The sequence below is a fragment of the Spermophilus citellus genome, assembly GCF_964194105.1.
Source record: "Spermophilus citellus genome assembly, chromosome: 12".
NCBI lineage: Eukaryota > Metazoa > Chordata > Mammalia > Rodentia > Sciuridae > Spermophilus > Spermophilus citellus.
The window spans coordinates 104,969,298-104,985,524 of NC_138198.1; the positions used below are offsets into that span (position 1 = coordinate 104,969,298).

At 32.4% G+C, this 16,227-nt stretch overlaps 1 protein-coding gene across 15 annotated transcripts in view; it reads right to left on the minus strand.

The window, feature by feature from the left end:
• The window catches only part of SMAD2 (SMAD family member 2), a gene marked incomplete at its 3' end in the record, with an annotated part of 92,608 nt that overhangs the window by 24,105 nt on the left and 52,276 nt on the right, over positions 1-16,227 (minus strand). For 14 of the 15 annotated variants that reach the window (XM_081262776.1, XM_081262775.1, XM_081262778.1 and 11 more), the window contains 4 exons: positions 9,358-9,447; positions 8,128-8,321; positions 7,226-7,360; positions 4,225-4,299 (listed from right to left, as the gene is read on the minus strand). In XM_081262776.1, the coding sequence (XP_081118902.1) occupies positions 4,225-4,299; positions 7,226-7,360; positions 8,128-8,321; positions 9,358-9,447 (494 nt within the window). The remainder of the gene's footprint in view (positions 1-4,224; positions 4,300-7,225; positions 7,361-8,127; positions 8,322-9,357; positions 9,448-16,227) is intronic. The other variant, XM_081262771.1, reaches the window with a different exon arrangement.

The window sequence follows — 16,227 nt, forward strand, 5'->3', positions numbered from 1 at the left end:
AAAATTCACCTAATAAAGAATTAAGGAGTTGGTGATTGGGCTGGAGCTCAGTGGTGGAGTGTTTGCCTAGAGTATTCGAGATTTGGCCCCACCACTATGAATGTAATTAAGTAAAAGAACGAATAGGAGTAATCCTGTTTAATCCTGTTAATGGCTACAGAAAAAGCAATGGAGAAAATTTAATAGCCATTAATAAAACATACACAAAACATTAACAACAGAAGGGAACATCTCAATTAGATTTAAAAATAAAATCTATAAAATATCCATAATTAACATCCTACTTAATAAAGAATTATAGAAGGTATTTCAGCAACAATGAAAAATGTCCATTCTTACCACTTCTATTCAACATATTACTAGATCTTAGATCTTAAATATTGGAAAAAAAGAAAGAAAACTATCCTTATGACATGGATGTACATGTAGAAAACCTCAAGAATCTACAGAATTCTAGAACCAAAAGGTGAATTTAGCAAGGATTTGGGAAAAGAAATCAAGATACAAAACCCAAATATCTTTTTTTATCCTAGGAATAATTGGAGATTTTTAATAATTAAAAAACAATATATTCATAATAGCCCTCAAGTGTAGCAAGGAACATTCTAATGAAAGATACTAATCTCCACTAAAATCTATAAAACATGGCGGAAAAATGGCATAGCCAATAAGACCACTATCCTCAAGTTCTTAAACTTGACCCCTCATTCTTCACTAATAGTCTTACTTTCCAATTTCATAGAGAAGATCTTAACCATGAACATGAACTGCTTGTGTCTCTGGATTTCAATTCCTTATTTTTCTTCAAATCTTTGAACAACCAACTTGCTTCCTTTTTCTTAAAGATTAATTCCTCCTTTAATATTTTCTTTAAATACACTTCCATAGTGCTTACCATGCACTAGTAACACTGTAACTGCTTTACAAATATTAACCCTATAAGTTAGGTCTAATATTCCTTAGGATACAATATCCTTATTTATTTATTTTTTTAATGTGGTGCTGAGGATCGAACCCAGTGCCTCACATGTGTGAGGTGGGCACTCTACCACTGAGCTACAGCCCCAGCCCTGAACAAATAAAGTTTTAAAAATTCATTTTGACTTGGAAAGAGACTTATTTCAGAATACAACAAAATGTAATCAAACTTTGAGATTTCTTGTGATATCTGATGTAATCTTTAAAATCCACAGACACTAATGGAGGAATAAAGGCTTAACCAGAGAAATTTTTTTAAAGATTGGGGGAGGAACCATGCAAAAAAGTTATTCATATAGCTCCTGATTATTATTATTATTATTAGTGCTGGGAATTGAACTCAGGGCCTTGTGCATGCGAGACAAGCACTCTACCAACTGAGCTACATCCCCAGCCCTATAGCTCCTTATTCTTGTTTTCTGTTTGCCCTTTTAAAAATATTAATTTATTCTATCCCAGAAGGGTATGAAAATGAATTTAATTATGTCCTTCTATGAAAGGTATGAACCAGAGTTGAGGTGAGGTCAAATTTTATCTAAATTGAGACTTGTCATTTGCAGGTAAATGGATGGAGTTAGAGAAGAATGCTAAGTGAAGTTAGCCAATCCCAAAAAATCAAATGCTGAATGTTTTCTCTGATATAAGAAAGCTAATTCATAGTGGGATAGGGAGAGGGAGCATGGGAGGAGTAGATGAACTCAGGAAGGGAGAGGGCATAGGGTTAGAAATGATGGTGGAATGTGACGGTCATCATTATCCAAAGTACATGTATGAAGACACGAATTGGTGTGAATATACTTGATATACAACCAGAGATATGAAAAATTGTGCTCTATATGTGTAATAAGAATTATAATGCATTCCACTGTCATATATAAATAAAAAAGAAAAAGACTGTTATGTTTTCTCTCATATATGGAAGATAAAGGGAGAAAAGACACATCATAAAAGTAGAAAGGTGACTGTATTATAGAGGAAGGGGGTCATGGGGAGGAAGGAGGGAAGAGTGGAGGCAAAAATGATCAAGTTGTATTTCTATATATGCGGGAATATGTCACAATGAAAACCACCATTCTGCAGAGTTGAGATGAGCTAATGGAAACAATAATTTTTAAATGTTTAAAGATGAAATAAAATAATAAAAATAAAAACAGTCAAACTATTAAAAAATAAAATAAATAAATTGAGACTTGTCTATTTCTTTTTTTCTTTCTTTCTTTTTCCCCAGTGGGATCTCATTATGTTGCCAGGCTGGCCTTCAACTCCCGTGCTCAGTGTCTCTAGTAGCTGGGACTACAGGCATGCACTACACCCTGCTAGAACCATGCTGTGGCACTGACAGAAACTGATGGTGGCCAAAAGACTTAAGTGAAATGATCTTTGTGAATCTCATGAATGAGATATTCACATCATCATTATTATAGGAAGTAATTTTAAATGTGTCATTCCTTAAGTCAATAACAGTGCCCCAATGAAACAGATTAGAACTATTAAGTGAGGTTCAGAGCTCCAAAAACTTTGAATTCACTTGAGATGAGTGAGTTACTCTCCATTTTAATTTATTTATTTGTTTTTTGGGTACCAGAGATTGAACCCTGGGGTGCTTAACCACCAAGCCACATCCCCAGCCCTTTTTAAAATATTTTATTTGAAAACTGAGCCCCATTGGTGAGGCTAGCTTTGAACCTAGGATACTCCTGCCTCAGCCTCTCAAGCAGCTGGGATGATAGGCATGCACCATGCCTAGTTCATTTTAAAATTTTGACTCATTCACCACAGGCAGTTATTATATTCATCTAATTGTTCCTTCTGTGTTTCAGTTGTACTGTCAAACATATTTATGCAGCAATAGAGTACCTGTGGCCTTTTTCTGTCTGGCTTCTTTCATAAACACGATGCTTTCAGGGTACATACATACACGCTATAGCACTTCATGCTGTACTAGCATTCTTATAGTTGAATAATAGTCTATTGTAGAGAGAGACACCTCATTTATTTACCCATTCATCAGCTGATGGATATGTGGGTTATTTATACTTCTGGAATGTTATAAACAATGCTTATATGAATATTTATGTACAGGTTTGTTTAAATTTTCTTGGATATAGACCTAGGAGTGAAATTGCTGGGCTATACAGTAACTGATTTTATCTTTTAGAATAGCAAAATATTCCCAAGTGGTTGAACCACTTTTTATTTCCAGCAGTTTATGAGGATTCTAGTTTTTCTATATCCTCACCAACACTTGTTAAGTGTTCTTATCAGGGGCAAAAAAGAATACTGCTGATTGAAAAATAGAAGTCACTGGCATCCAGACATGTTACAACATTTGGAAAGCCAAGTATCATAACATTAAGATGTGTAATGTGTTATTTCCAGTGATAATGAGATTATTTCTTTCTACTATCCTAACAGTCATAAAAATGATAGCAATTTCACTGGTAATGTACTAGATCATGTAAGTAATTATGTAACAACTGGTTTAAAACCTTGATGTGTATAATATTTATTATGTTAAAAATTTTTGTTTATCCTTGTTTGGGCACGATAGCTAAATACCAGAAATTTATCAAATTAGGTCAGCTAGAAGGTATTCTGTGTAAATAATGGACTGTAATTCAGAACTATTAAGTTAAAAAAGAGCCCTGAAAAGCTGATCCTTATCCCTTACACCCCAAATCCCTCTGAAAATTTTATACTAATCAAAACAGAAGCATAGAATTCTTAAAAAGAATATTCTCAAATTTTCATCCTACCAAGAGAATTTGTGCAAATAGTTTGTTAAATTTTTAGTAAGAACATGGACATCTTTGATGTTTCAGATACAGTTAAATCAATATAGAAGATTCCTGTTTTTTGACATATTTCTCAACTTCTCTAAATTTGAGAGGGATTGTCTGTCGTCTTTTGAGTTTCAGACAATGCAAGAAATGTATAGTTATGCCTCCGTATCTTTAGGAAACAGGTTTTAGGAACCCCTGTAGACACTAAAAAAAGTGCAGATTTTAAAGTCCCTTATACACAATGACATGGTAAATGCTATATAGATAGTTTTTACACTGTACTGTTTAGGGAATAATGACAAAGTAAAGTCAAGTCTGTATATATTCAGTACAGATATAACTGACCCCTTGCCCACCCATATTTTTAATCCATGGTTGGCTTAATTCAGGGATGTGAAACCTGTGGATTCAGAGCACTAACTGTGTATCTGATAATTTTGCAATTTTGAAAGATATTTTTTACCTGTGTCCATACTTTGGTTCAATTGCTGATCACTTGTTTCTCCATCTTCACTGATATATCCAGGAGGTGGTGTTTCTACAAAATTTAGAACAAATCGAGTATAGTTGCAATTTAATTTCACCACTTTCTACCATCTACCAAATTTAACCAAAGAATTACTCCAAAGAATAATAAATGTATATAACATTATTACAAAAACCAACATTGGATACTAAGGACTTATGATTCAGGTTTTGATCCAAATCTTGCAGGTGAATCCTTAAAACCTAGTTTTAATACAATCTAGCTCTCTTGGCATATTTGCTTTGACATTATTGTCTGGCCTCGCTTTCATATGTACATAATCTGGGGCAAGAAGCAGATGCCTCGATTCTAACTCAGTAGGGATCAAAGACATTAGTACCTGCAATTTTTTGTTTTTACACTAATACACATCATTGATGGATACTTATAGGCCACTGCATAAAACAGAGGCAAAATGCTTCCTGAAAAAATATTAGGATTCTACTGTGTCGTATCCAACATGTTTTCTGAACAAAATGTTTATGTTCAGGATAACATTTATTCAGCATAACATAACATTTCAGTATCTGAATAGCTGAATAAGCTTCAAAGAAAATAAAAACATTTATACGACTTTTACTTTATAATGTTAAATAAGAAAAACAAATTCATTAGATTTTCAAAAGTTTAACCTTTGTGTTGGTGAACAGTGACTCAAACAGAGAAAATGCAAACACATACCTAAAAAGGATTTTGTGATTATCCAAAGGAGGAGAAGTAAGATATGGTTAAGGGTCTTCACTAACCCTTAATAATGTGGCTCAATAAGCAACCATATAAGTTTAACAGAAATAGTAAATTTTTCATTTAAGAATAAGCATCACAAAATCTTAAATATTGAAATTTTAAGAATAAAATATCTTCATACACTCAATAAAGAACATGAAAATAAGAATACTGCATTAAGATTATGCACTATTTAAAAGTTAAAACTAATAAAATCTTTGCCAGTTTAACCACCAGTGTCTCAAAGATATAAGTAGGAAGTAAAACTGAACCTTAAGATACTTCATCTTAGGGGGGTGACTCAAAATGGGATAGGGAGGAAGAGCATGATAAGAAGACTACCACTAAATAGGGAAGAGAGGTGGGAGGGAAAAAGAGGGAGAAGCGGAGTTGCACGGAAGATGGAAGGAGAACCTCATTGTTATACAGAATACATATATGATGTTGTGATGAGAAAAAGAAAAAAAAAGTGTGTCACATTAGATTGGATAGAGAGAAAGGATGGGAGAGGAGGGGAGGAGTAGGAGGGATAGGAAGGGCAGCAGAATAGAATAGACAATATGATTGATGAATGTACATTCCATGTATATATTATATGTCAAAATACATTCTGCTGTCATATATGACAAAAAAATAAAAATAAATCGTATGGTTAAAAAGAAATTTTAAAAAAAGATACTTCATCTTCCTGTATTTCTTTACCTTTTTCCTTTATTATTTATCTAATAACTGATATTAAAGCTAGAAGCATTTAAGAGAAAATGTCAAAATTTCTTTAAAAATGAGATAAACAGTAATTCTTTAGCTTTGCTCTCACTTCGAGCCAGACAAAGTCTCACTGTCTGGAAAAGTGAATAGGTATAAATCACTTCTGATTTTCTACTTTATATACTATTAACACCTGAAGAATTAAAGTAATAAAGAAGAACAAAAATAAAAAATAGGTAAGGTCAAACATCTTCACACGTGAAGGCCACTTTATGTTTTGATTAACATCCTTGGAAATAATTACTCGGTACATATCTTATAAAACTGTATGCTTACAACTTAATTGCCAAAAAAGACTTAAAATGCTTCCCTTCCTCCTATCACTTGCACATGCCAAATTTATGAAAGACTGAATTTTTCTACCTAGGAGAAGTCCTGCTTTATAGTTTTGTTATTCCCTTCCTATCCTACTCTATCGTACTGTGCCCCACCCTTTGCTCTTACCTCCCAATTTCTCAGAAAGCAGACTTGCCAGCAATTAAAAAAGCAGAGTTAAATCCTCTTTTGGAATGTAAAGAAATGTACATTAAAACAAACTACGTCCCATATGTAAAACTACCTTTTGAAAAATTTTTTTAACAAAAGTTTGTTTTTTTAAATTTTTAGAAGTCTTCAACGAACAAGGACTGTTCCGATGATAAAATATATTAAAGAAACATTTTTACTATACTTGGGTTAAGTTGATTATATATTTTCAGTTGTATAAAATGAAAATAAAGGATGGAATAGAGGAATATTTTTAAAAGAAGGAAAAACTGAAGAGACTAAAATTCCAGTATGTAGTTTAATCCTCATTCTAATATCTTCAGTTTCTGCTAGGGAAAAAACAAAGGGAAACACGAGAAAAGAAATAAGGTAGTAGTTTTCTCCTTAAAAACAAATAAACAAACAAAAAAACAGTAAAAACTAAAAGGGCAAGTACTGTACTGTGAAATATTAAGAGATCACACAAGAAATTTAACCAGAGTTAGAATAGAATTTGAGAACTATGTAAATTTTTTCATTTTATCACTACTGAGGTCCATGAAAAATAACCCAAATAGGAGGTTGGAAGTTACATTTACATAAAAATTATCAAATTATTTAAGAAAAAGTGATTATTTGGTAAATTTTTTTAGTTATATTTGTTCAGGAGTACTCTTTTCTTATACCACTTATTTTGTTTACATTCTGCATTTCTCTCAGCTTCAACAACTAAGAAAAATTTACTAAGATCTTTTCTTTGCTTTGATTAAACTCCCCTCAAAAGAAAATTAAATATAAAGTAAAACTTTTCTCCAAACAAAACTAAGCTTATACATTCTGCAAAACAATCACTGTCAAATCAAACTTTAATATCCCAAACCCTAGACAATTTTTAAAGTGAAACCACAATTTATTAATACCTGAATGCTTATGACAAAATCTTTATCTAAGTTTAAAGAGATTCGGGAGGTAAAAATACCTGGAATATAATTACTCTGTGGCTCAATTCCTGCTGGGAAGTTAGTGTTTTCTGGAATGGAGTGGGTATAATCATCCAGAGGCGGTAATTCTGTTAGAATTTCAGTGTGTCGTGGCACTAACACCGGAGGCAAAACTGCAAAAGTTAAAGAAATCTAAGTTAATGGCAAGAAGCAAAAGCATGGAGATGGATGGCTTTATTAAAAAGTTTCATAAGGAAGGATAAGGAGGCAGTCTTATTTTTAAAAGTTAGGATCTACCTACTTAGTATTAGTGACTAAGAAATTGATAAATCTAAGTGTGGCTTTAACTTATCATTTAGGCCACTATTTAAATTTCTAAGTTTACATTTATTTCATACTTTGGGGCAAAATATAAATCAGCAGAATTTAAGTTCACAAACCTCCACTGAAAAAGGTGAGGAAAGATCTGCTTGGATATATAAAGTCAGATTTAAGAAATTTCCTTAAAAAAAAAAAAAAGTTGTGTTTTTTTTTTAAGTAAGTTTCAAGCACATAGCCAATGAAATAAAAAGTCTTACTACAAACTTCATTCAACAACTTTTATTAAAATATTGCCATTAAAGTACTTCCAAAAGTAGAGTAAAATGCTTGAAGCACAGAATGCAGAGGTAAGTCAGTTCTAACGGCAAATCTGTGGGATTTCCTGAATAGGTACTTTGATGTCAAAAGAGTATAACAGTCCAAGAAACTGGCAGACCTAACATGTTTTTCTATAAAAACTGGGGGAAAAAAAAATTTAACTACTGATATATAACATGCTGAATTTAGGATAAATTATTAGACTTTTTACCCTAAAATGTCCCTGGGTCACAAGAATACCTAAATAAACTTAAGTTTAGGCACTTAATTCAAAGCCAGGAAAACCCTGTAATTTTCCTACCTGGTGTCTCGACTCTCTGATAGTGGTAAGGATTTACACATACTTCATCCTTTTTTAAATTAAACGCATATTCGCAGTTTTCAATTGCCTTGAGTTCATGATGACTGTGAAGATCAGGCCAGCGCCATAACCGGCAATAGATAACATGTGGTAACCCTTTTCGATGAGAAACTTGAAGGCGACCATCAAGAGATCTGTTGGGAACCAAGGGGGAAAAGAAGGAGGAAACTTTAAAAAACAAACTAACAAAAACAAAACATAGGTGTAGGCAAATGGGCTAATTAATACACTAAGAGCATAAAGAAAGGAACGACAGCCACTTAGTTAGTTTTAGTGAGAACCAGGAAGAAAAGTGTACTCTGTAATGGATCTGACAAAGTAAGCAGCAGCACTAGCAGATGTTTCCTAACAATATGCCACGCCAATGACTCAAATGCCAAAGAAAGGCTAACAATTTGGGGAATACTGATCTTTTAAAAGAATATCATGTAGTTATACTTGAAAATCTTTTCATCAACATCTACCTTTAATAAATCAAACTCTATTTAATGATGCTTCAAGGGCATTAATTCTGTATGTAACTGAATAGTCACAAAAAAGAATGATAATACCAACAATGATGTGACAGCAACTTACTCAGACTAATATAACTCATTATTCAGTTGTGACTGCTTTAATAACTGAGGTATATTTATATAGCTCACACATAAATGCAGATGGTGATGAATATGAGATGAAATGGAAAATATCAATATACTTAAAAAAAGAGAATGAGGTGATTTTAAAAAGATAACATAAAAACAAGTTAGCCTACTGTTAATTGTGATGTAAAGGGTTCATTAAATAACTATGTATTAGTATAAAGATGAGATTTAGATGGTAACAAGAAATTTAGCAAAAACTGATCATGTATATGCTTAAAAATTAGGCCAACAACAGATCAATTTAATCTTGAACTAAAATGAGTATATGGCTATCAAAATTCTTATTCTTTAGGGGATACAATAATTTAAAGAAGATTCAAAACCAGAATTGCATCGATCAAAACATTAGCTGAAACATTTAATATCTTTTTAATACTGGCAAGCAGATAATATTTTAAATGCTATGCCTTATTTTACATGAAGGAAACATCCTAAGCAAAATTATACTAAGCAACCCAAACAGGTCTTCCAAAACACACCCCCTCCCACAAGATGTCTAAGATTCCATAGAGGGCAGAATATTCACCTGGTTTGTTCAGAGAAGCTGTAAAGGCCTGTTGTATCCCACTGATCTATCGTATTTGGTGTACTCAGTCCCCAAATTTCAGAGCAAGTGCTGTGCATAAATTGAAAAACAAAAAATTGATGTGAACATGGAAGCATGGTTATTCAAAATACCATGATGTAAAACATGGAGAATGTACAGAATACTTCCTTCACCCAGAAAATATACAGTGCTTCACTTTTTCACAGACATGTAGTAGTGTTCATTACTATATTTTCTATATGAAGGAAGCCAATAAAATGGAACATGTGACTCCAGATAAGTTATGATTATGTTTTTAAAATGTGAACACCAATGCTCTCTAGTTTAATGACATCACACCTATAACACATCCTTTCCAATTTCCTTTACTCAAAATAAAAGATCTAATACCTATGCATTGGCCTTACTAACAGTGCTTCATTTCATCAGACCTTTTGGAAAAAAGTTTACCAAAAAATAGATGTTAATTATTTTTTAATTTACTGATATTGGCAAAACACTGGTATTTTTTAAATAGAAAATAATTCCAATTAAAAGATACTAGCCACAGTTAAGATTTTTCAGGTTATTTGATTGCAATAATTATAAACAGTATAACTGAAAATTATTACTGCTCTATCACTATTTAAAAAGAATAAGGTAGATTTTGAAGTCATTCTAACACAGCATACAACTTTAAAATTTTTGTCGACATTTCTTTCTAAAGAAAGAAATAACATAAGCAGCCCAGAGATAATTCTTAATATTTTCCCTGCCACCACTGAGCTGTGGGAGAAGGGAAGTTTAAAAGGAAGTTTTGCCATAAAACATTTGACTGCTGTGTCTCTCAGGTTCTAATTTGTACTTTTTAAATTAGTCACAAGGTAAATTTCTAAAATTTAGTTCCATTTCTCAAATACTACAAAGTCTTCAAAATTTCAAGGAAGCAGAAGGTATATTTCAGAGCACTTAAAAATAAATCAAACAACTGATTAAATCCCAAATTTATACACTGCTAGTAAGCTAACTGGATCAACATTTCAAAGTACATCAACGGTGAGATGTGCTGATATTCTGTGCCAACACACACGAGCTGCCATGCCCTCCCTTCCTATACTGTAGCCCCTATACTACTCAACAGTTTATTAAGGGATGTTCAGAAATTTTTCTGCACTGCCTTGAGACATTTTTGATTCTCTTTTCTCTTAAGGATACAAAATTTACCAGACTTATAAAAGACATTTCCTTTCCATCTAAAGATATACTAATTTTAAAACCATGACATAAATGGTTTCTTTATTTAAAAGCTATTTATCAAATATATACTAAAAATATACAGCCCAGTGTAGTTTAAGTCACAACCAAATTACCTAAATTCTAATCATTTGACTGAGTTTAAGGAAGAAATAGTAGTATACAGCTGAAAATAATTCAAGGAAAATGATTAACAGTGTAGATCAGAGGCTATTCTGTTATTATGGAGCTAAAAAGAATACTTCACTCAAGTTACTCCGGAATTGACATGAGAACAAAAATCTTAAAAGAGAGCACGAAGAACTTAAGTTGTGCTTTATTTAAGCCTTGAAAAAAAATCAAAAAATAATAGTCGTTAAGAACATGCACTCAATCTAAAAGCTGACAGACTCAGACCCCAGGTCTAACTCAGCCACGTTCAGTCTGCCATCAGAGGGTATATTTAAATGTTTTAACATGTATTACATTACTTCCTTCATAAAATTGGAAGACATTTCTAAGAATATTAAATTTGCATTTAGCTAGTTGGTAAAAATCTGTTTATTTGTATCAGGTAAAGTATTTTCAAAAAGAATCCAACTTATAACAAAATATTTATAAAGCATATAAAATAAATTATGAAACTGTCAAAATTATGTAAAGGAACATTTTAAACACAAAAGTACACTGAGAAAAGACAAAAATACACACATCCCTAGATAAGATAGTAGTATAGGGTTATCAAGTCTAACAAATTTATATATTTGATGCAAACTCAATTAAAATAACAATTCAAGATCCAGACAATATCATTCCAAATATAACACACCAAAATAAACAAAACTAACCAGGAACACTCTCAGAAAAAAGAGAGAATGGCCCTCCCAGATTCTAAAAATTCTCAATAATGAAAGAAGTATCAATCAGCAAAAGTATACACAAATAAAACAATAGAGGTTTTCCTTCCAATAATGGTAGAGTAGCCTCAATTAGGCTAACTTTTCTTCAGATAACAATAATAAACTCCAAACCAAATAATCAACTATTTGAAAACTATTTCTCTTTTTTGGAGAAAGACAAGAAACAGACAAAATCTGAAGAGATAAGACATCAACTTATGGAATACAAAAACTGCGATAAATGAGAACTGTGCTCCTTTGGCTTTGTACCCAAGGGAACTTTCCAGCTGGAGTTAAGACAGGGCAGCTAGAACATCAGAAAAACCTGGAGTTGTTCTGTTAAGAACGCACAGGGAGAAAAACATCAAACTATGAATTGCCCTACACTATACATACAGCCAGCACTTGGAAGGCTGAAAGAATGGAAATTTTAGCTGTGGCCTACATCAGAGGAAAACCATTTAGATTTTGAGATCATTTCAAACAACTTGTGAGAACAAAAGAGAACAGAATTCAGAGTCAACAATGTTTCACTCAAATATCCAGTATTGATTGTCAGAGTTTGGATCTAGAATATCCCCCAGTCTCATGAGTTCAGAGGTGGAAAAGTAATTGGATCATGAGAACTCTGACCTCATCAATGAATTAATCCATTAATGGCTGAATGGACTACTTGGGGGGGGGGGGCTACTTGGAAGGAGGAGGTCACTGGGGCATGCCCTGGGAGAGTTTCTCACCTTACCCCAATCCTTCTCTCCCTATCTGCCTCTACTGTGCCCTTCTGCCTTGATGTTACACCTCACTTCTGGCCCACAATGCTGGAGCAGGCTGACCACAGACTAAAATCTTGAGCTAAAATAAATCTTTTCTCTGCTCGTGGTTCTTATTGGGTATTCTGATCACAACAATGAAAAACTAACAACAACAACCAAGAATAACTAAACATGAAGAAATAGAAGAATGTTACCCCTAATCAAAATTTTAAAGTCGACAGAAGCAGATCCCAAGATGAACAAGAATTTTTCAGAAATTATAATAAATATGTGCAGGGACTCCCTAACTCCCTTGTTCTCCCTTTAATGCCTAGTCACCTCTATGAAATCAGATTGTGAATCTTTGCATAATAAAAATAGAAAAATAAATCAAATAGAAATATTAAAACTGGGTATTATAAAATGGGAAATTAAAAATCAACCTGATGATTAGGAGACAAGTAAATCTTAAGTTAGATTATTAGAAATTACCGAAAAAGAACTAAAATAAGACTGATAAGCAAAACGGAATTTCAGTAATACAGCTTCAGAAAAAGAATAAGTCAGAAAAAAATATTTGAAAAAAATAGCCAGAAAAAAATTTTCACTGTTAGTAAAAACACTAAATTTATACACCCAAGAAGCTCAATGAACACCAAGGAGTTTAAAAAGAAGAATTATATAGTCAGGTACATCATTTATCAAACTCCTAAATACAAAACTGTTGAAGCAGTGAGAAATGCAAAAACTCTTGGCAAAAATAACTCTATCAAACCCTTCAAATAAGAGATCTGACCAATTTTTAGCATGGTTTCTAGCAGCCTAAGATGTCCTTGGAGCAATCCAATCCCACTTAGAGTTCCTGTTAGTAAAGGATCCAAGGCTGTCAAGAAAACTTATCACTTATTCCACCTAACACTTGATGATAGGCAAACAGTTTCCCCTCCTTAAGAATATTTATACTGTAAATCCTTCTCATCTCTTTGAGAGAGATTTTATTTCCAACAAATCACTAGAATTATTCCTCATGGACCTGAAAGCCATTTTTCTGATATGTGATGATCAGGAAGTCCTCTATAAATTTAAATTCAATAAATGTTAGTTAGAAATTACCTAATCAGAAAAAAATGTCTGATTAGCAAAATGAATGATCTTAGTAACAGATAAGTCTAATCATATTCTCATTAAAGAGCCCTCTTATTGCCTTTTATAATTTTCACTTCCCTAACTGTGCCTGAGTTAACAACAGCTCACTGCCCCTTCCCCACTCCCTCCTTTTCCCTACAATGCCTAGTCAACTCTATGTAAATCAGCACTGGACTCAACTCTTCCCCCACTGTAGTAGTTACTAAATAAAATCCATCTTACTCTCTTTAAATCATGTCTGCTTTATCTTTAGCAAGAGCCAGGAGAGAACAATGCATTAAATACCAACTATTTATCATCAGAAACAATGGAAGTTAGGAGACAATGGAACACCCACAAAAAGCTGAAAGAAAAAAAAAACTATCAACCTAAAAGTTCATAACTGACAAGAGTATCCTTAAAATAAGTCAAAGTGGGGCTGAAGTTGTGGCTCAGTAGAAGAGCACTTGCCTAGCATGTGTGAGGTACTGGGTTCGATTCTCAGCACACTATATAAAATAAATGTCCACCAACAACTAAAATAAATAAATTTTTTAAAAAAGTCAAAGCAAGAAGTGTTGAGATGAACAAAACCTGAAAAAACTTGTTTCTATCAGTCTGTGCACAACAGAAATGCTAAAGGAAAATTCTTCAGCATGAAAAGAAATGACAACTGATGGAAACTCAAAATCATGGGGAAAAAAATTAGAAGAATTGGAAAGTATTAAGAATATGGGTATGGGGCTGGGGCTATGGCTCAGAGGTAGCGCACTCGCCTGGCATATGCAGGGCAATGGGTTCGATTCTCAGCACCGCATATAAATAAATAAAAGTCTATCAACATCTAAAACAATATATATTTAAAAAAGAACACGGGTAAATATAAAAGGTGATGTCCTTTTCTCTTTATTTCTATAAACGGGAGATGACAGCTTATAGCAAAATAATAACTCAAAAAGTATGTTTTCTAACAGTATAGTTACTTTTAATACCTCCTGTTGCTTAAGCACAATCAACAGATGGTGTTAAATGTAACTATATTGTTACAAAACTAAGGACTCATACTGTGATCAAAAAACCCCCAATATTTAAAAGCCAGAGACATTAATTAAAAGCCACATTAGAAATAAAAAATGAAATATTAAAAAATAACTCACAAAAAGGAAGGAAAGAAAAGGGAAAACAACAAACAGATGGTAATAGAAAACAAACAGTAAAATGATAGACTTAAATCCAATCACAGCAATAGTAACATTAAATACACCACATGCTCCAATAAAAGAAATGTCAGAATGAACACAAGATGCAAAATGTCCACAAAATATGCAATTTAAATAAAGACAGAAACCAAATATATAAGAAATCATCCATAAAAGCATTAAGTTTAATAAAGTAGATGATCTTCTACTATCAGAAATAATAACAATTCAAGACTATTACAAGAGATAAAAATACATTTCATAAAAGAGTCAATTCATCAAATGACATTAACTATCTTGCATGTATCTAAAAACAAAGTTTCAAAGTAGATGAAGGCTGGATCAGGAGGATCACAAGTTCAAAGCCAGCCTCAGCAACAGTGAGGTGCTAAGCAACTCAGGGAGACCTTTCTCTAAATAAAATACAAAATGGCTGGGGAAATGGCTCAGTGGTCGAGTACCCCTGAGTTCAATCCCTGATATCAAAAAAAAAAAAAAAAAAAAAAGGAACTATTGATACACTGATGAATCTCAGAAACATTCTGTTGATCAAAAGAATCTGAAAACAGACTAAATAATGAGTGATTCTTTGACATGAAACTCTACAAGGGATAAAACATTGAAAATGAAGATAAGAAAAGAAACATTGGTTGCAATCAGAACCACTGAGAAAGAATATGAAAGAATTTTCTAGGTAACTGAAAAGTTCTATTATATACTGGCATATGCAATATCAAATCTAATTCAATTGGACACCTGATATGTGTACTTTATCATATGAAGATTTTACCACCACAGGGAGATGAGCACAAAAGAACTCAAAGAACGGGAAAAAAAAAAAAAACAGAATAGAAAGTACCAACATTAAATAAATTTCATGGTAATTTAACATGATAAAGAAGGTTCTCTATGAATTGATACAGAAAGGTTTCTAAAATATCGTATTAATTCCTAGTCACACTAAAATCATAACATTTGAAATTCATTGTTGGGTGGGGAATGGATCTCTCAGCTTTCCAGTTTGTTAATAGTTGTAAATTCTGTTATGGCTAATTCCTAAAATATACATAAATATATATATTTTATATATATTAAAAGAAACAAGTGCAGGAAAATTTTAGAGAAGTAGCACTGATTAAACAACTATATAAAAAAAAGTCTTTTACACATTCAATAACTCTTAAGCTGTTGTCTATTTTAAAACACATTATTTTTTATTAACACTTAAAAAGAAAAGTCATTTCCAATTTTATTTATATGCAGTATCTCAAAAATGAAAAATGCACATCTAAGAACCAATGAAACATATAATAACAATTATGTTTATAAGTTAGTTATTACATATCAAGCTATGTTTAAGACTTTAAATATGAGATAGGTCTCACTCCTGCAAGCTATGTAAGCAGTACATATCATTCAGCAAATTGTTAGAATTTTGGAGGTTTTTATACATTTAAACAATAGTAAGGGAAGTCCACAAGAAATGTCTTTACAGTACTCAAACTGTGAAAAGCATGAACCTGTACAACAGCAAGCTACTTACAAGTACTACAGAGAGAGAAGAGTAGATCTAAATGTTAAACTAATAAAACTACTTGCTAGGTGAAATCAACACCATATCCAAAAAAAAAGTTAACTATTTGTTTTATGATGATGGTGATT